Raw genomic sequence first — 21,024 nt, forward strand, 5'->3', positions numbered from 1 at the left:
GGGATTAAAAGGTTCCACGAAAGCGCACAAGAAACCGAAAAATTGAGCGGAGGCTCTCCTGGAACTTGCCACTTGATCTCAGCGCCTCACGCCCAGGCAGTACTTTGAAGTACAAGCATTAGGACGTAGCGTCAGATGTTGTCCTCTTCGTGTCCTCTAATGCCCGCGTTTACATTCTTTCGCGTTTTTTCTGAAAATCCATCGCCGCCTCCGTGCAGCAGTTTGGGGATTACCACCGGGTTTCATGGGAAAACAAGCTCCCCATTCTTCAGCAACAGGACAACGCCCACGGTTGTGCTGTGTGAGGTGGGCAGAAAATGGAGCTGCTTGAATTGAAATGCAGTTATGTGGCCAGCTAATCAGAGGATGGGAGAGGAGCTTTGAATCTTCCTTCTATAACACACATACTGAAATAACGGCGATAGGTTATATTTCCTGGAGGCGGGGCATGTAACCGCCCATCTATGGATCGAGATGCAAAAGCCTGAATGCACTGATGCCGTACCCTCAGAATCTCACCCACTACTATGGCTAGATCCATTTTGAAAAATCACAAAAAATGGGCTGCTTGGTGACTCATTCGGTTAAGGCACCTCGTTGCTGTCTAATTACTGTCAAATATGGGTCAGATCCGGACCGTGCCAGTGCCAAATGTGGGCGAGGACCTGGGATGTTCGCACTCTCCCGACTCGACTGCGGGGTTTGTGCATGATTGCAGCTGAGGTTGCAGATAATTGGCCATTCCAAATTGGGGTGGGGAGTTTGCATGCTCTCCTTATGGCCGCTGGGGCATGAAAGTTAATTGGAGAGTCTAAACTGCCCATAGGTATGAATGTGCATGCTCAGACATACACATTCATACACATACACATGCACCAAATTTATTTTTAAACATTTAAATAAAGAAGCTGAAGTTCGTGCTTGGAGAGCTGCTCTGCGCTGTCCGCCCTCCTGCCTCAACCCAGCCGTTCGGCGTGCTTCACACAGCGCCTGCCCTTTTCCCAGCATTCCTCTCCCTTTTGCGTTTCAGGTGTGCAACAGCAACAAAAACTGCCACTGCAACCGCGGGTGGGCCCCGCCCTTCTGCGAAAAGCCGGGCCTCGGGGGCAGCGTGGACAGCGGGCCCGTCCAGTACGACAGTGAGTCACCCCCCCCCCCCTCCTCCGCTTCCGTCGGCGCGAACCGATTCTCTCTGCCGCAATCGAAACTGTCGTTCACTCAGAGCGCCCCTTCAGAGGCCTCCTCTCATTGCAGCCCGCTGTTATATATGGAGCTTGAAGCCAGCATGCGGCCTGAGCTACCTCGGTGCAAGGCTGTTGTACGCTAGGTCTCTAAAAGAGCTTTCCATCCACACTGTGAAACCAGAAGGTCAGAGTGACTTCAATTGCTCAGTTTTGTACAGTATATACATAATTGAACTCTTCTCCTGCTATGTTTCAAGTGGTTGCTCAATTGAAAGCTAAGTCCTGTATTCAATGTTGCTCTTTAAGTTCTGTGCTACTTCTGTTGAACTTTCAGGTTCTGCGCTCGTCTTTGTGCACATTTTCTGGACCATATAGTTGAGAGTTTTGACCCTGTGTTTTCCAGTCGAGCGTTCGAGGACCGTTAACTTCAGCTGAGCGTTTTTATGTCTTGTTTGCGTAACGGTCTGGTTCTGTTCTCAGGTCAGCTGGGCATGGTGGTAGGGCTGCTGTTTGCCTTCCTGGTCCTGCTGCCAGCTGTGCTCATAGCTTTCTTCTGCTACAAGACCAAGACCTCCATGCTCCACAAATGGCTGGCCCAGAGGGAGAAGAACAAGGAGAACAGGTAACCAGCATTTCACCCCCCTGTAACCGGGCAAAGGGTTGATGACTCACTGATTTCAGCCCGTGGGAGCGTTTTTCTTTTTTTCTTTTCCGTGAAGGGAAACGTATTCTCATTGGCTCGGGTGAATCTGAGATTAAAATATTATGCGATATCTCTCTGCGCTTGGCGATCATGAATCGCAGCCGCACTGCACACTACTGAGTGGGTCTCCTGAGGAAGTGCGGACCACTGCTGCATTTTAATTGGTTCCATTAAAGTCCCGGAGCACTATTTCTTCGCTTTATCTTTGGAGATCGAATGTTTTATTTCGCACAAAATTGCGTGTGCTCTCCGTGTGGATATTTCACTAACATTGCAAGACTCTGTCGAAACTTAGACTGTTGCAGCGTTTCAGGGGTTAGGTGAGGTCTTTTGTGCGGCTTCTCGCACACAGTCAGACAACACCAAAGCACACTGAAAAGAATTATCCGGAAATAATTTACAGGTATTTAATAATGGCAGAATTATGAGGCCTAGCACAGGCAGTTTGATGAATCTTCTATGTGCTTCTCCAGGCTTAGAGATGGAGAAAAATTCTTAACCCCTGAACGCCCTTTTTAAATATTTTAAATATGTCTGCTCATAAATGGATTTGGATTGAAGTATTTGATTTTCTTATTGTGTTTTTAGCTGAGTTATTCCTCCAGTCTTAACTGAAAGATATCCCATTTTCCCTGGTGTTTTTGTTTCTTTTTGTAATACACATTTGTTATTTTTGCTCCACTGTACGGGAGAGACAGCTGGACACATGCCCAATATGTCTGACACATGCCCTCTGTCTACTTTGTCTGACATTTCCTGAGCATTATAATATATATTTCTTTTCCAAAGAATCACATCGGAGGTATATTCTGCTCAGTGTCAAGATAAAGTTCAGGCTCACATGTAATTTCGGTGACTTATACATCTCGGTGAGGAAGGTATATTGGACAGGGCAATGAAAGAAATGTCGCTGCTGGGAGAGAGGGCTTCTCTTTTGGCGGGTGGCTCGTTGGGTCACGAAAGCGGAGGGAAACGCCGCCCTGCTTAGCGTTCGGCATTTCAGATGTGACAACATGTCACGTACGTATGAGCGAAGGAGGCGTCATGTGACAGCCCTCATCATCGGGGTGAGTGAGGGGCGCAGGTGGGCTCTGAGCGGCTCGGTCGGCAAAACGCATTTTCTTTCATCTGGTTTCAGGCAGCAGGACTGCGTTTATTGACAACTCACAAGCACGGCACTGGTGCCAAGGACCGGTTTCTCAGTGGCTGCTTCTGCTTGTCTAGCAACCATTTTCAGAAGGCCAATCACAAACCAGCACGGCCACTTCCTTTAGAAAGGATGCAAGGGCGAGGCTGTGCTTTGAAGGAGAGAGACAGAGAGACTGAGACAGGGATAGAGACAGGGACAGAGACAGGGACAGGGACAGAGACAGAGAGGCAGGGACAGAGAGACAGAGACAGGGACAAGGACAGGGACAGAGAGAGACAGAGACTGAGACAGAGACAGAGAGAGAGTGAGTGTGTAAGTGTTCCAAAAATAGTTCACATTCTTTATATAATCCTGATAGATAGCATTGGTCACAAAAATAAATGAAGGAAGAAATGAAAGAAACCTGCACACTGACATAAAAAAAGAGAAAATCCAAAAAAAGATATACTGTTGAAAAAATGTATTTATTCCCATGTGCTTGTGTAAAAAAATGTAGACAAAGTAAAAGGTGAAACAAAGAAAGAAGTTGTTTTTTTTGTTTTATACCATCATTAGTCCTCAAAAGAAGCAAACTGCACTCAGCTGAACCATGTAGGTTCATCACCTTCATTAATCAAGAAATTAGCCCAGAGGATGTTAGCCAGTAGGATGAGAGAGCATAGGAAGTGTGTCTAGATTTCATATTCCTATACATATATGAAATGAACCATAGACAGCATTATCTTATTAAGTATATTGGGTAACAATCACATATCATAGAGAACATTTAAATTTAAACCTTGGGGATTTAATATAATAAATCCACCTACATTCTGCTTGAAGTAGTTGTTTTTCACTGTTACAATCCTCCCCCTACCCGTGGGATACTTTTATCTGTTGTATAGCACAAAAGGATAAATCAGTGGTTAGCTTCACTTAAAATGTGCAATAGGGGATTTATCATCCGATCTCCTAATTGTGGTCTTGTATTCAATTCAGTTACCTTTATTTAATCAGGGAAGGCTAGTTGAGAGCTAAGCTCTCTTTTACAATGACACCCTGAATACACAAAAGCAGTAGGACAGTAAAAGAGGTAAAATATCATTTATATCTAAAAGCCATATTTCATTGCAGAAAAATACTAATGAGAAAATAACAATAAAAATAATCATAAAAATAACAATACAAGCAACAAGTAAAACAACAATAAAACATTTAAGAACAAGTGCACTCAATTAAATCAAATCATACAACAATAATTTGAACTGATTACGTGGAATGAACTGTTTTAATATTAAATTACTCTGTAGATCAATCCGTTTTTGTGATGCGTAAAACTCAAAGGCTGGTTTCCCCAGTTCTGATTTAACATGAGGTATTTCCAGACCGTTGTATTCCTGTGAGTGACCATTGTAAATCCTAAAGGTCCAGGAAACTGAAATCTGTGAATAATTTGCTGATGTGTTGTTTTAATACTTTTTTGCATTCACAAATGACCCAGAAATAATTTCCGATAATTCTTGCAAAAAAAAATGTAGAAAAGCCTGTGCTGAGATTGGCTTGCCTTCCCCCTTGGCTAAACACCAGGCTTTCTGTGAGCGTGGTTAGCTGGGTACAATGCATGTCACTAAAATGCTCTTGCCACTTTTGTGTGGAAAAGCTACAGTAGGCTGGCAGTGCCTAAGCACTGTGCCTTCCCTGGTTGCATAAAAACCAATGTACTTTTTTCTTTTCCAAAAAATGAAGAGACCCAAGAAAAGGGTTTCATTTCTGGAGGCCCATTTCATATAATGTGTAGAGGCCCATAGTGCAGTAACCCCAAAGCGTAATATTTGTAGTGCCCATTTTCGCGAGTACTACTCATAGTTGGAGTGCACTAGCTATCTACCAAACACTGTGGCTTTGCTAAAAATGTAGTGCTGGTTCATGGTGCCGCGCCTTCCCTCCCTTCAGCTCCTGCTCAACTGTTGCTGCTAGTGTCACTCATGGTGGAACGGACGCTTGAGTGAATCAGTCAGTATGCATGACGTCATCTTGAAATAATTAAATAACTGTCAGGGGGCTGGTGGGGGGTTAGGACCCAAAAGCAGAGTGAAGGGAAAAAACTCAAAAACTCCAAAAGGTAAGAAACAAAGGCTTTACTTAACAAGAAAGAGAACAAACAAAGCCGGAACAAAAACGAACAAAAGGCCTCGCAGGGCAACTCTCACAAAACACAAAGAAAACTTCAAAAAACACAGGAAGCAAGAAAATCCAAAAGTTCAAAAGCACGTTGAAAACAGAACATGGGCAGGAACACACGGGGCAGGAACATGATCAGAGGCACGCACTAACAAACAACCAACAAGGATCCAGCACCTGAGTCAGGGAGAAGGGAACTTAAATAGACACGACACTGACGAGACACAGGAGGGCACAATGAACAATCAGGCCACAGAGAGGGAAGGGAAAACGAGACAACCAAAAAATAATAATTGAACAATTGAAAACAATAATACAATTAAACAGGGGGAGCAGGACACAAAACAGAAGTGCCGCCATCTGGCGGCCCAACAAGGAAAGACAGAGGGAAAACACAGATCCCTGACAATAACCTTCAAGTTCAGATATGTGGAAGCCTTTCTTTAATCGGGTGTAGTGTCTGGATTTAGACACTGCTGTTGAGTCTGATATTAGTGTACAGTGGCTCAGTGTTATAGTGTTATTACACATTGAATGATCTGCAGCTTTAACTTTACCTTGCTTATGTTGCTTTCCTTCATGTTGTCAGGTAGTCTAATGTTATTGCATTGGACAACCTGCTCTAACCTAGCCACAATGAATGGTTTACATATGAGGTGTCTTACAGATATGAATATTAATGAGGGGAGGATGCACGCCCATTCTGTCCTTACCTGCTGTCCTTGCAGGTCACGATAATCTAATAGTGTTCATTACAGTTTAATGGATATAATTGGGTTAAAAACTTGAATTAAATATAAGACAATCAATCCTCACTTCTGGAGAATATCACCACAATTTGAATCCAGTGTCCTTTGTTAACATATATCTTGTACAATACAGTTTTGTCTAACCAAATACTCAAATATTTATAACACTGGACCCTTTGAATTTCTATATCATCCTTGTTGAGAATTTTGAAAGCAATTATTTCTTTAGATCTACTTTCTTTAGTGCTTAATGGTAGTCTTAGTGGGGTTTAGAACAAGCTTAAGACTAATGAGAGCACTTTGAATGGCAGAAAAATCAGCCTGCAATTTAATAAAAAGCTAGATTAATTGACAGAGGCATAAATGACAGTGTAAGCTGCATAATAATTAATCAAGCTGTTGGTAACTGATGACCCATTTCTATATAATGTGAATAACAGAGGGCCCAAGGGTGAGCCTTGTAGCACGCCCTTTGAAAACAGATTGATACCCATCAAGCCTAATTGCTTGTGGTCTGCCATTTAAATAGCTCTCAAACCACTTACATGTATTTTATGGACTACTGTATCAAAGGCTTTTGACAAGTCAATAAACAAGGCAAGGCAATGTTATTTTATATGCAGGCAGCGGACAATGTGATTTACTGCTTCACAGGCCATTGTCAGAGTGCTGTGACCAGGCCTGAAACCAGCCTGGTGGGCATTTAAAATACCATGATAAGACAGATATGAACGGATTTGACTATTAATTAACATTTCTAGAATTTTAGCCGAGCATGAAAGCTTAGATTTTTTTGACGGTAGTTATTTGGATCACTTACATCACAACCTCTTTGTAAGGGTAAGACATATGCTACTTTCCAAACATTAGGAATGCTTCCAGCGGTGATAGTCAGATTTAAAATGAGGTAGTGGGGAACCTTTAAAAGGCACTGCCAATAATAAAAGTCTTAGATCAAGAGTATCAGCACAAATAGCTTTTTTGGGCTGATAGACTACAAAGCTTCCAGCTCTCATTTACGGATGCCAGTCTCAAAGAAAAGTTTGGCCCAGCGTGACTGCTTACGCCTTTGAGTCTGTGCCGTAGTGATCTTACAGGATAGGGATGCTTTTTCAAATAAACTGCCTGCAGAAATAAAATGTTAATTAAAAATATTACATGTTGGTTCCTTTTTCTGACGCGGTGCTTGAGCCGTGAATGAGATGATTAGGTAAAGAGGAAACCTGCTTATGATTTAATACGTTAACTGTTTTCCAAAATTGTGCAGGATTAGCACCACAATGAGACTGCGTATTAACAAATTAGTATGATGAGGCCTTTGTCATTTCTTTGGTGCACAGTACAACAGCAACTGCCCACAGGTTTGTCACTTCTTTGGAGAATTTGATGCACATGTCCCATTCCCTGAATCTTAAACATTTTGACGGCTCATCTTAGAACCGTGGGTTGTTTCTGTTGTTATCTCTACATTTCTTGAAGGGAGAATGCAAAAAAAGGCTCAGGGATATCACATATTCTATCACAATCGCAAGAAGTTCATATTTTGACATGAATACTGATAATAATGGGAGCTTTGGCTTCTTTGTATCTCTAATACAAACAATTGGGCAGTGATCATTTACATCAATTGCAAGACTACCACTGGCTGTATACTTATGAAATCTATTATCAAAAATAAATCCAACAGGGTAGATTTTTCGGGATTCTTTGAGCTAGGCCTCATCGGCACAGTAATGAGCTGTGTGAGATTCAATTCACTACAGTAATTTTTCAGACTAACAGATGCAGAGAATAGCCAGTCAAGGTTCAGATCACCAATTACCGCTAACTCTGAAGTTTCATTCAGAGTTAAAAACTGTACTCTTATCAATAGCGCTACAGGTAGCCATAGGTGGGTGCCAGGCCCCCACAGCAATTATGGATTCAGCACGGTTTAGTGAAATACTTAATGATAAGAACTCAATTTGTTTTGGTACAGATTGAGATTGTAGGACAGAAAGAGCCAAACAGTTTTTAACATAAATTGATCTCTTCCCCCTCTTGTTGCTCTATCAGATCTGGTTAATTTATCAAAGTTGATGTGGGGTTCAAGAAGTAGAAAGAGAAGTGTAGAAAACAGCTAAGAGAGGAGGGGATGGAAGGAAGGACAGTATATAAATCAGCACTGGCTACTGGGTGGCTTCAGTTAAGGCACCACGCTATGGTGCATGGCCCCACAGCCTCAGATCGAATCCGGACCGTGTCTGTGCCGACTGTGGCCAGTAGCTCCATAGGGCGACGCGCATTTGGCTGGGGATGGGAGGATTCAGTCAGTTAGGGGTCAGTGTTCTTTTAAAACTGACATGTCTGTACTTTAACCTCATATTCACTGTTTCATTTCAAATTCAGTGTGCTGGAGTACAGAGACTAAACGACAAAAAATTGTGGTGCTGTCCATATACTTACATGCTGTACAGATTTACCCCTGATTGCTGTGGTACATTGTTTTAAAGCAGACTGGTCATAAAGGTGGTTTGACTATTTTAGATAATATTGTTTTGCCACTTACCGAAGTGCTGTAGCCAGGGTGAGGAGTGTACGATTGGGGTGTGTGTGTTTTGGGGGGGGGGGTGGGGGGGGGGTTGAGGTGGGGACCGGGTGTCAGTTCATGACAGATGCCCACTCGGAGGGAGAATGGATATTGCTGCCAGGGCTCTCGGATGACCTTTCAACATTTTACTTTCCGAGCGACAGCATGCCCAGCTCAGAGACTTTGGCTCACAGAACGTTCTGTGAAATCCAGGATAAATGCTCCTAGCACCTACATTTGTCCAGAGCCTCAGGAGATGTTCCCAGTGACTGTGTTTGTGACATGCATGGAACTTCTTGAGAGACAGGGACCGTGTGCGTGGTATTTGGCAGTTTGGGAAACATTCTCTTCATAATGTTATCTCACAACCCGAGTGGATTCTAACCAGTATGTCCCCCCGTGTTCCCAAATGTTCCCTTGTAGCAGATCATGGGTATACTTAGAGTTTATTGGGTGAGTTTTCTCTGTTCTGTGTATGCAGAACACAGATAGTGCTGTCTTTGTGAAATCTTTCACATTCTGGGCTGGGATTTACCTTCTCTTTCTTGTGTCTTTGTGTTGGAACAGAGCAAGTGATCCATGGATGAGTTGGAAACTACATTACAGTCACTTTCACATTTGTAACTTCATGCTCATTTTGTAGACTCTTTTCAACAGCACCCGCATGCCGCATGGTAAAATGTACACAAGCGTATTTGAATAATATACGCTGCTTATTTTCATATGGATTGTCGTAATAGGGCTGTTCGGCCTGCAGTGTATAAAATTAGACGGGAGGGAAAATGTTTCCCGGGAACAGCAAGTCCAATTTCCAGTGGCACTGAAAGCATCACCAGCCTCAGATCCATTCTAAATGGAATCTGCTTATGAGCAACTCTGTGATATTGCACCAGAAAAACCTGAATTTTTTCACCTTTTTTTATTATTCCACCCACCCCCAACCCCAGAAAAGACACGTCTGACCAGAAGGTAAAGAACGGACACCTGAATCCGGCGTTCCACTTGAAGGTGGTTGGGTCATCCGGCAAAAACATCAACAACAAGAAGGTGAGTCACAGGCCTGGGTAACTGATGCTTTGAGCCGTCTCCTCTATTTCCTCTAATATGCAGGCAGTGCATTTGAGTCTCTTCTGTGAAAGAACAAAGCCATTTTTATTAGTCAGCCTTGTGAGGGCAATTTACTGGGTACTGTGTGCTGGCTATACTAACTATGAACACTTTCTCTGACAGACAAATATACACTGGCTCGCAAACCCAGAAACTTCAAATTAAATTTCAGCTGAAATAAGACATACACTGTATGAATGCACACTGGCAGTTGTGAATTACCTACCGTCTTTAAATCAATAGCACGTCATGCTCTTTAAGATAGAAGTTAATTAAACATCTTTGCTCTTTGTTTGAACAATAATCATTTCTTTTTTTAATATCTTTTGGCAATTTTTCATACAACAAGACAAATATCTTGCGAGAGTGAAGGATAAACAATTGTATTTGAAGAGGCGCTCCTTTGTTTCTTTGTCCACTTTCGAGAAGTAGACTTCTCCCTTTTCTCATTTATTGCTGTGTGTATGTTTCCCCTGGACAAACCAAAAAACCCCACAGTCCAGTACATGTGCAATTGTGAGTCGTTTGTAAGCAGCCGTACAGAATGTGCTTTGGAGATAAGAGAGGGGGGTGCTTTGTGGCCAGACACTTAGAAAAACTGAACGCCAAGCTAAGCTTTGTCTCTGGAGGACCCCGAGTAAAGTTGGGAGGAAAACAACTATGTCCAAGATGGAGGACAGCAGCAGCTATGTCTAAAACTATGGTTATGTCTCTCTCTCTCCTTGCTCAACATTCGCTGTATATTCAAAGATCGATTACGGCTCCACGACTATAAATTAACCAGAAGAGAAAGGGCCATTAAAGTGTGGAATTGAGAATATTTTGGAATGGGTTTTAGTAGCCAGTTTCATAACCAATTCACAAAGTTTAACGTGTTGAAGCAATCTCTTTGTTCTGGGAAACCCTCCTCTGACTATTGCATCATATCAGGGAGAACAACATTACCTGAAATAACAGAAAATACATGTGTCAGCAGTGGTTTAATACTCAGGTAGAGCTAATGTGCAACGCTCTGTAGCACTGGAGATTAGTTATGACTGGAAACAACTTCAAATTGGTTATCTTGAATAATTTTTAAGCAAATAAAAAGGCTTGAAAATACAGCTAATGCAACTGAAAATCATGCTGTTTGGGCAATACTGTGGTTTCCAAAAGACAGTTTTCACTATCTTCATTCAGGCAAGCATATCACCCTACAAAGAGCATAAATTGAAATATGAAATCATTTCATGGTTATATTTTGTTGGATAGGTAGTTTTCAGATTATCACCTTTGAGAAACAGACTGTATAATTTGTGTGACCATAGGGATGTTACCTGTTTATTCTCTATCTCCCTCCTCGCTCCACAAACAGCAAGGTGAACATCCTTGGGCAAGTACGGTCACCCCGGAGGTCTTCCAACTGGGGTGTCTTGAAAAGTTTTCTCTTCTTTGAAAGTTTTATGGCTTTATTGCCCTCTGGAGGAAACTCAAACAGTCAGCAACCATGCATGGCTATGTGCCACACAAAGAATGTTCCTTGTGATCTGAAATCTGACTGCAATCTTTGATATGTAATTGGAATCACTGAGGGAAAATCTTAATGTCTATATAGGTAATGGTTGTTGAGTTCTGATAGATCGCCGTTCTTAGAGTTAGTTTCAGTTAAAAGTGGAAACTAACGTGGAACGATTTGGTTTTGTTACATGGAAAATATTTTGCCTGAAGGTAGAGATCACAACTGGCGAAACTGAACAATTATTTGTCTACAAAAATTCATCTCTTGTTGTCAGGAGCAATTGAAAAACTTCCATGTTTCTTTCTTTGACAGCTGAGCTGGATAACCTTTAGAAATAGCCATTTTTGATCTTTCTATAAAGGACCAGTTTTCAGTCAAGACTGTCATTGACTGTAGCCCCACCCCCATACTTCATACCTCACTGAATCAACACGGACAGGTTAACCCCCTCTCTCTCAACCATGCCCCCTTCCCTCATAGAACTTCTTTAAAATAGAGACTTTTCTTTGTCTTCTAGTTAGAGTCAGAGTAAGAGTCAAAGTGAGGAGGAAGAACGTAGTTCTTGGGGGCTTAACATCATCCAGTAACATCTGTTGTGGTGGACATTCTGGGGTGGATATCTGTTGTTTGCCTTTGGAGGAATCTGGACCTTACATTGGGCCTAGTGCTGTGTGGTGTTTGGTGCACGTAGGATCTGATGCTTCTGTCTTACGGTTCAGCTGGTATTTTTACATATTCATCCCTGGCTTTTTGGAAGATTCAGCTGTCTTTTGGTTTTTATACTTCTTGGTCTGGGGCTATTTTGGGAGAAAGCTTTGTTTGCTATTTTCTTTCATTCATTTCTTTTGTCCATGTCTGAAACATCTGTTATTTTTAAGGACAGTTGAACCTTGTCTTAAGATTTAACTTATTTGTTGTAAACTTCTTCATTTTAATCTGGTTGTGAGTTGCATATTTGATAAAGGTTGATCCAACAGGTTGCTCTGTCAATCAACAAATTTGGCGATTTAATTAATAATTAATATCATTGATAATAAAACAAATTAAATTGACTAAATTGATTTTACATGTTGGATAAGTGGGGGGTTTTAACTGTTTGATACACTTGCATTCTGTATTCAGAATGTCGGACGTCAAACGAAGGATTCAGAAATTAAACACATAATTCAGAAATTTACATAATCCTCACTTCCCTGACAATTTCAATGTCAAATGTTGTGCATATGTACAAATTGTTCTGCTGTTATGCTTCATAAGTAATTGCACTAATTGTTTATAGTAACAGTTTGCAGAGATGACACATCTTTATCTGTATCCCTTCAAGCAACAAAATTGTCCATATTCGTATTTGAAAACACTGTAAAGCCGGAAACGTTTGTGACAAACTGGAAGTTGTGTAAATGAGAGAAAATTCCAGTCTAGTCTAACGTGCATTTGAAGTGCAATTTCTGTGCTTTCAGCCCACCACCCTTGACGGGTTCTCATAACTATCAAACAAGTGGTTAGGGGGATCTCAAATTTTTTTTTTTACTGCGCTTGCTTTCAGAAAGACACAGCATAATGCTGTTCACAATTTATAATTTAGTAGTTTTGCAGATGCTTTTAGCCAGAGCAACAAAAGTGAAGTGCATTTCACACCATAATGAGATGCAACATAATAATCACAATCTGGAGTTGACAACTGCAAGAAACAAATAAGCAGAGCTTCTAGAATTCTCTAAAAACCAAAACATCACAAAAAAGGTAGGCAAAGTTAATGGCCTAAAGCATAGAGAGAAACTGAAAGCTATTAACCAAAAAAAAGTACTTGGGTTGTAATTGTACATTAGAAATCATATACATGAATTTGGAAATCATTGCTATAAATTATAATATTACAACAAATAATTTTGACTTTCACGTATATTTTGCGTTTGCTTTTTAAAATATATATCACTTCATACATAATCCAAATATTACATTTAGCTTCTTGGTAAACCAGTGATTTATGAGTAAGGTGAGAGAGGTTCAATAGAAAATTGTGAATTTGAGTTTTGCTTTCACTTATTCGGTGCGTATTTGTGTTGTTCTTGTTTGGAGCCTGTGTTGTACAGTGAGCTGTCCTGTGACCTTTGACCTCTGACCATGACACTCTCATTTGTACCCACAGCTGCCACACACCAGCAAGGAGGTCCTGCCCCTCAGACCGGCCCCTACCCCCCCCACCAGCCAGCCTATCAACATTGTCCGCCCGCTGCGCCCTGTCCCCTCCCCCTCCCCCCACGCCCAGCGTGACCTCAGAGTTCCCCGCCCACCCCTGCCCATGGGCAAACCTCCGACCGCTCCCCCCAAATCCCCGGCCCACCCACCGCACAAACTCAACCCACCCAAGAAGCCCCTGCCGGTCAGTCCAGCACGAGCACCACTGGTGAGCCAGTCGACCGCTTTTGCCGCATGTTCTCTTCATGAACCAGTCGCTCTTTTAAGCTGTAGGTAGTTTCCCCCACCTAGATCATTCATGAAATGGTTTAGATCAGCAGTATTGATGGGCAAGCCTGGATCAGTTAGTTTCTGTCATAATAGAAGTACTGGCGGTCTGAGTAAGTTGATCCAGGATATTGTTAGCAGCTTGTAGGTTTGTGTTTATTTTGTGTGAAGAATCTTGTCTTAAATTAATTACCGTGGAGTCCAATGTCTGCAATCTCCAACCCATTTCTTACGAAGCTTATTTTATTTCCGATCTGTCAGGCCTGACAAAAAGAAACAGTAACCCTGTTTTTATCTTCTTCCATGAATCTTTTATGAATCTTATCTTTTGCTGAATGATTAATCTCCAGCACGTATTCTCTGAATTTTCCAGACCGCTCCCTCGTAAAATGATGAGAAGTGACAGGGTGATGTAGAACTGCAAAATCTTATTTTGATGCTGATTGCATTACCACGCTGGCGGTTCTGTGCCTGGATCTCACTGCGGTTCTCCTGTAACGACAGAAAATTGAGAACGTGACAGTTTCACTGAAGGTTCTTTTTACTCTCTGCCCCCCCCCCCACCCCCCTCCATCTGTCCTCTCTCTCTCTCTCAGCTGGTGTCAGAGTCCCATCCCAGGCACTCACCGTCCCCGCCCCAGAGGCCCCTCCCCCTCAGCCCGGCCCGCGGGGCTCCGCCCAAACCCTCCAGCGGGCTGATGGTGATGATGCCCTCCGCTGTCGGACCCAAACCCGTGGTGAAGGTGTCGGCCATCTCCCCGCTCAGAGCGCTCAGGTGGGCCCCGAATTTCCCCCTCTTCCACCTGAGTACCCTGGCGGGAAAGGGTTTCAGAGACGTGCCCTGTGGGTCACGGGGTCAAATCCCGCCCCAGTTCTACGTTGCCATCTTCAGTGCTCAGCTCAATGAACTCCAATGAAACATTCCAGCAGAAACATTCCAACATTCCATGCAACGCATGCAAGTTACAAACGAGCGCCTGGCAACGTAGATTCCAGTTGCCCAGCTGCATAGCTTTCACACCATTGATGTTAAATGCAGTAGTAATGTAAATATGTTAAAGTAGCCTGCCAGCTGTGTCGCTGTCCTCTTTTTAAAAGGGTATCACTATTGTTAAGCCTCTGCTTTTTTGCTGATTTAGAATGTGCTTTGTTTCCGGATTCTTCTTATCTCACTTGTGCTTTCATGTTGTTTTCTTATGTTTGCAGACCCGTCCCACCAAATAAGTAAGTCCTGTCTTCCCTCCGTCCGTCTGTCTGCTGAAGTTGGTCTTTGTGTGTTAACAGGTACCCCTTAAGACAGATTTCACTAATCTGTTTGCATATTTGCTTTTATGGAGCTTAATGTGTAATTTAAAAGTTCAAGAAGACTATAGTCACCTTAAAAAGGATTGAGTGTTTGTTTGGCCAAGCTTGCAGTTAAGCAGATGATCCTTAGATGTTTTTGTAATTTGGGTTTCACTGCCAAACACTTTTGCTGAAAGAAACAGTCAATAGAGCGTTGCAGTTCGAACCCTTGACCATCCCTGTTCAAACCCCCTACCCACGGAATCTCCACCAGTGTTTCGAAAACTATGTTCTAAAACAGCTTTTCTTGTTTTCCAATCCAATCTGGGGCGTGCTTTAAATCCCTTCCGGAGCCCGGATTTTTATTGTGTTTCCTTCCCGTTGAAATTGGAGGCTGACAGACATTCTGAAATAAAATATCGCCGTATCCCCCGTAGCTGCTTATCTGGGGGGCTGTTTACGGCTGTGCTGGCGAGGCTCTACGGAGTCTCCGAAAAACTCCATCCCAAGCCACCCGGCCAATAACTCCACCCAGCGTGTGTAAATCTGCCTGGAATTGCGGGGGGTGGGGGGGGGGGGGGGTGGGGGGGGGGACTCAAAAGCTCTGGGTACAAATCTCCAGACTCGCAGTTTTTACAGGGGAAAGAAGAAAAACAACCGAGCGGCGGCGAGCGGACGGTCGCAGCGCTTTTGTAACACGTCGTCTCAACAATGAGCGCGGGCTGCGGTGCGAGCGTCCGCCATTTTACGGCAGACGCGTAAAGATCGCGTTTCCCCCGGTCTCCCGCCTCGGACCGTTTTTTATTCGTCGCGCGGGAACGGGGAGTTAAAAAAAAAAAAATCAATTTTTTTGTAGTTAAAAAGTTCCTGCGTAAGTGGTCCTTGGGGACTTGTGTGGAGTGCAGTGCTGGAATGTGACCCAGAGCCAGGTGCTGCGGGGTGACGTGTCGGTGACTGCGATTGGCCATTAGCGTTGCCGAGAGAAAGGGAGCCCTCCTGCCTTATTTGGTAACAGCGGCTCCTCTGGCCTCGGTCCTGGGTGTCTTGGATCTCGCCCCCGCGCCCGGTTGCACGGTCCATTAGCGCCGTAACTGCGGCAACTCGGCTAGCGGGTTGCGGAGTTGAAAGAAGCGGCGAGCCCCGGCTGCTTGTGTTCGGAAGAAACGCGCGCCAGCCTGTGGCCTTGCCCAGTTAGCAGAGGACACTGCGACAGTGGGTCAGGTTTACAGAGGCGATCGGCCCATTCCAAATTGGGAAGCCTCAATAAAATAAAAAAAACTACCCGCTCCTACAGGGACCAGACACTCGTAGCCACAGTGAAGCCAATGAATATACAGTCAATCTACAGTGGCACAATGTTGTAAAATCCCAGGGTCGTTTCATTGGTATTGGATGCTATCCTTGGGAGCGCTAGATAGTTTTTATAAGAGAGAGAGCAGTGCTGCTAACGGCAATAACTGTCAGTTTCTGCTATTTTCCCCTCCACCAGGACTGTCCCGGGAGTGAAACCAAACGTAGCCTCGTCTCCTTTCCGAAAATGACCCTCGGAAGGGGGGGGGCGGGGGGCGGGGGGCGGAGAGGAGAGGACTATTTGCACTAAAAAGCCCACGTCGGAGAGCCGGTACAGGGGCACGCTGTCCAGCCGAGGGCGCCATCATCGAGACGGAGGTGGCTGGGAGGCGGGAGGCGACCCTGCCGCCTGACTTTCCGGTCCTCGTCTTTTGCGAGGCGAACCCGCGCTTTCGTTTGGAGACGGCCACACCCAGCTCACGAGAGGACGCGGTTCTGCATTGGCTGCGGACTAAGGCTGGCGGAGTCAAAGGGGCGGAGCTCGGGCGGGCAGTCGTCATGCGGGGAATTCACTTCGCCCGACGGGTTTAACACGCCATAATGTATAACCATAGCGTTTTCTTACCGAATTAGAATTAGCGTCGTCGTCCGATTGTTCGTTCTTCAGCTGTACATGTAACGTGCCAAAGAGTTCAGCGTCTGTCTGTTCATTTGCGCTACTCATTGCTGTATGTTGTTTGAAAAAAAAAAAAAAAAAAATGTTCCAGAATCATACCTTCGTAGGCTATTTTATATAAATGGGTCAGGTCACAGTCTCTTATTCACACCATCATAGAAAGCATCAAACAGGCTGCCAATGTCAGCTGAAATAACATTCCTAGTCATTTTTTTTTCTGTTCTTACAGTGTCTCTGTCTCGCTCAGGATGCTGATTTGTATTTCAAGGACACACAAATTTAGGAGATTAAAACGCCTTGCTTTCACCATGTCATGAAAAGAATTCTTGTACGTTCGGGAGGCTCAAATCTTTGCGGAACAGCTGGTGTCAAAGTTTCTGTCAGAGCGAACGTGTAAGTTATGGAAAAGTAGCGATCTTGTACATGCGCGCCGTTAACAGATCTCTACCTCAGTGAACATTAGCCTGCTCTGTGGCTTTAGCCTTGGTGGTGAAGACGGGCACGTTCGGTAAAGATGTGGCAAAGCACGTTGCACACGTACCGTGATCTCGGTGTCTCTGTCTGTTTATCCCTCCAAGATTTATAACTGATTGAATCGCGCACCGCAAAAAAAACTTTCTTCACCTGACGTCACGACCATAACCATCACGTGACCATATCCTCTTCAGGCGGCTCCCTGCAAAAAAAAAAAAAAAAAAAAAAATGCGCAGAACAAAAAAGACAGCTGTTGCCCGTCAGTAAGATAAGAAGTTGGAAGTTTGCGATTTCAAACAGCACTTTTCTGCAGTTGCAATCACGGTTTGAGGGAACTGCTGGAGTTCAATTTATTCGTTCCATCTGAAATTTTGGAAGAGACACAATCTCTCCTCCCGCTGAGTTTAAATGAATTGGATTCATTTAATCTGGCTTCATAGGGCACACGTTTTATTGCCACGAGTAGATATTCCATATCGCAGATCCTGTCTGTGTCAAAACCTTTCATTCAGCCCCCCGCCTCCCCACCACAACTGAGGCGCACGCACAAACAGACACACAAAAACACACATCATTTAAACAAGGCATTATTCTGTGATGTTACAGTCAGTTTTGCTTTTTGGCTTGGGTAAAGACGCAGTATGAGGTACTTCAGCTTTTTTGTTTTTTTGAAGATTAAATTTATTTCTTTTTTTACTTTTATAACAATAGCACCCCCCCAACACACACACACACACACACACACACACACACACAGTGTAGTGTAGGCAGCATCACTTTCCAAATGGAGCACACTTTTTTTTCTCATGTAACATGTTGAACCAGCTACAAGGGGTCTTCGCATGCAGTCGTTTTCCACTGGTGAAAATCATGATGAAAAGGAGAAAAGGATCAATTCTGAGGAATCTGCTTTTAGCAAGACACGGGAATGCTGATGAACTACTGCTTCAGGGTAGAAAAATGTATTACCCACACATCACACTGAAACTGAACAAGACAATAATGACCTCTAATGGACATCAGCTGTAATTATAAAGGTATAAATACCTTAATTTTGACCCTAGATCTTCCATAGATCTGTGCTTAAGTTTTATGTTATTATTTTATTTTATTTTTTTTAGCTTTTTTGTATTTTGTTGTTACGATGTGTTTTGAAATAGCATTTCCACAAATCATTTGGCCATCCTGGGTGATCTGCTATAGACAATTCTTTGGTGAGAAAGCCTTATTTAGGAGGACCATGTTAAGCCATTTTGGTCTTAGATTTTTTAAATGTTCTTTGTGCTCTAGGCCACTGCCAGTCATGTCTTTTTTTAAACTGGAGTATATCTGTATAACATGTAAATGAAAAAGGTTTTTATTGTTTTCAAATATCAGTGCAGTTTCAACACGTCAGTTTCTCGGTTGGCGGGCTTACTAATAATTATGAACTTTGAAATAAATTCATTCACTTAGTTTGTGGATACATAACTTAATTCCTCCACATGAATTATACAATTTACAAGCCAAATTTTTACATTTCCTGAGGGTATAGTATGTCACTTGTTAAAAGCAGGTGACCTCAGACTATCTAGTCGTGGTGTATGATAGAACAAAACAATCAACTCAAAATGTGGGCATTTGGCAACCTGAAATTATACGTTTTAACTTTAGAAATTATATATATACACACACACACACACACACACACACACACGTTGTTATATATATATATAACCATAATGATTGAAATTGAAAATTGGATATCTGCAACCCACAACACTTATCTTGGGGGAGTAATATGTTCGGGGCGTCCGGGGTTCGAGTGGAAGAGCTGTCGTCAGCGAAGAGGAATGGGCTTGCAGGGAGAGATTTATCGATACAGACATTTTCTAGCCCATTACTACAACGCCGAAACCCACCCCCCCGGGGCTGTAATCAATGGCGAACGGGCGACGTGACCGAAATGAAATGCCGTTTGTCTGAAGTGATTGTATAGAAATCAAAGAGCGGCTCTCCAGTTTGCACGCTGATTGAATAAAAACATGTTTACAACACTCGCGCCTGCAACCACCGCAGCCATCGTAGAGATAAGCCTTGGGTATGTCTCCAGAAAAGGTCCAGTGCAAGCCTTCTTTCAAAGGCAAAATTGTTTATGCTTAAAGATGCTGGTGGAACCCATGGATTCTTTGGCCTGGCTTTGTTAAAAGAGAAATTGCCTGATGTCGCAGCCTTGTACGTTGATTAGCTATGATACCTACGCTGCATTTGATGAATTACCTGTTGAATCATCTGTCCATACGTGTAGTAGAGTCTTGGATTTAAGTCAACAATGGTATGTCATACTTCTTAAGAGCAATAAAATGTTGAATTGACATGGCACATCATTTGTGCGTCGGCTCCCACTGCTGAAGTAATTGGCAGGGTGTCACTTATACTTGATTGACAGGTGGTGGAGATTTTTAAAATCACATGTACAGTAATTGTCCAAGGCACTGGTGTTGCTTTGGGATGAAACCGTACTGGTGCTTTTGAGAAAAATGATTTTTTTTTTTTTACTGCCTGTCGGAAGCACTGCCAATTTGTTTGTTGTATAAAGAACACTGCTAAAAGCAAACAAAAAAAGTCTGCTCTTTTTGTGTTTGTCTGTTGTTGAGTGTCTGGCTGTGAACAAATGTTTCAGTTGTGCTGAGCTTGTGAAGATGGCTACATTCTGCAGTTGAAATGATGACATCACTGGGGATTTCTCCGAAATGTTTCATTTTTCAGTTGATGGGTGTAATGAGGCTTCATGGTGCAACACGTGTCAGCAGGGATTCGCTGAACCAACAACTTTCAACCAATGATATGTTATGTTTGTATGTTTGGAGTGCTGATGAGTGCTAAGTGACTGACAGCACACAGAAGCTCCATCTACGGATGTCATGAGATCTCCAATTGCCAATTCTCCAGCATTTTATGCCCATCAGCTTAGCTTCTGGTGATTTCATCAAAGTGCAAATTTACTGCGAAATTAAAAATAAGCTTCAAATGGGCAGCAGGGAGCACGGTTGGTATTAAAGCTTGATTAACATGACAGTCGCCATTGTGGTTCTTACCTCCAATTCCTTGGTTCATGTTGATAATTAAATTTCCTCTTCCTTGAAAAATATTTAATGCAAAATAAATGCTTCATCTTATTTTGATGCCTTTTCCCCTTAACAGAACCCAGTTTCTCAAATGTGCAAATACAAAAATAAGCACCTCCTATATTTTCCATTGTCTTTTTAAAATACTTGTTTAGGACAAGACATTGCACTGTTAAATAAGGTAACATGGAAGCAAAGGAGTTCTTACCTTGAGGTTACAAATGAATTCATCAACTTAAAAAAAATTCTCTATTTTTTTGTTCTGAACAGTATGTTATTATATTATTATGAATGTTATGCGGTACTTTGCAATCTAGCTGAAACTTATTCAGATCATAAACAGCATTCTTATTCCATTTAATTTTTCCATCATGTGGTACATATGAAAGTTAAGCCATTGGAAAATACAGTATTGTTTTCCCTAGTAAAGTGCATTTTTACCTCCAATGACAGCACAGAAGGTGCACATTAAAAAAAAAAAAAAGTTTCTCTAGAATAAGAGTTTATTATTAGTACTTTGATCAAATGACTCACTCAAGTGTAAATGCAGGAATGATTTTAACATATTTCATTTTTTTCTATAAAAGTGGTGATTTATCTCTAGTGG

The 21,024-nt window shown here is 42.7% G+C and overlaps 1 protein-coding gene across 3 annotated transcripts in view; it reads left to right on the forward strand.

Annotated features, from left to right (window-relative positions):
- The window catches only part of LOC135259639 (disintegrin and metalloproteinase domain-containing protein 33-like), a 156,431-nt gene extending 136,767 nt beyond the window's left edge, over positions 1-19,664 (forward strand). For all 3 annotated transcript variants that reach the window (XM_064344217.1, XM_064344216.1, XM_064344218.1), the window contains 7 exons: positions 1,031-1,139; positions 1,665-1,806; positions 9,463-9,562; positions 13,270-13,527; positions 14,183-14,361; positions 14,793-14,810; positions 16,360-19,664. In XM_064344217.1, the coding sequence (XP_064200287.1) occupies positions 1,031-1,139; positions 1,665-1,806; positions 9,463-9,562; positions 13,270-13,527; positions 14,183-14,361; positions 14,793-14,810; positions 16,360-16,411 (858 nt within the window). In that variant the 3' untranslated portion in view covers positions 16,412-19,664. The remainder of the gene's footprint in view (positions 1-1,030; positions 1,140-1,664; positions 1,807-9,462; positions 9,563-13,269; positions 13,528-14,182; positions 14,362-14,792; positions 14,811-16,359) is intronic.
- The last annotated feature ends 1,360 nt before the right edge of the window (positions 19,665-21,024 follow it).

The sequence above is a fragment of the Anguilla rostrata genome, chromosome 7, assembly GCF_018555375.3.
Source record: "Anguilla rostrata isolate EN2019 chromosome 7, ASM1855537v3, whole genome shotgun sequence".
Lineage (NCBI taxonomy): Eukaryota > Metazoa > Chordata > Actinopteri > Anguilliformes > Anguillidae > Anguilla > Anguilla rostrata.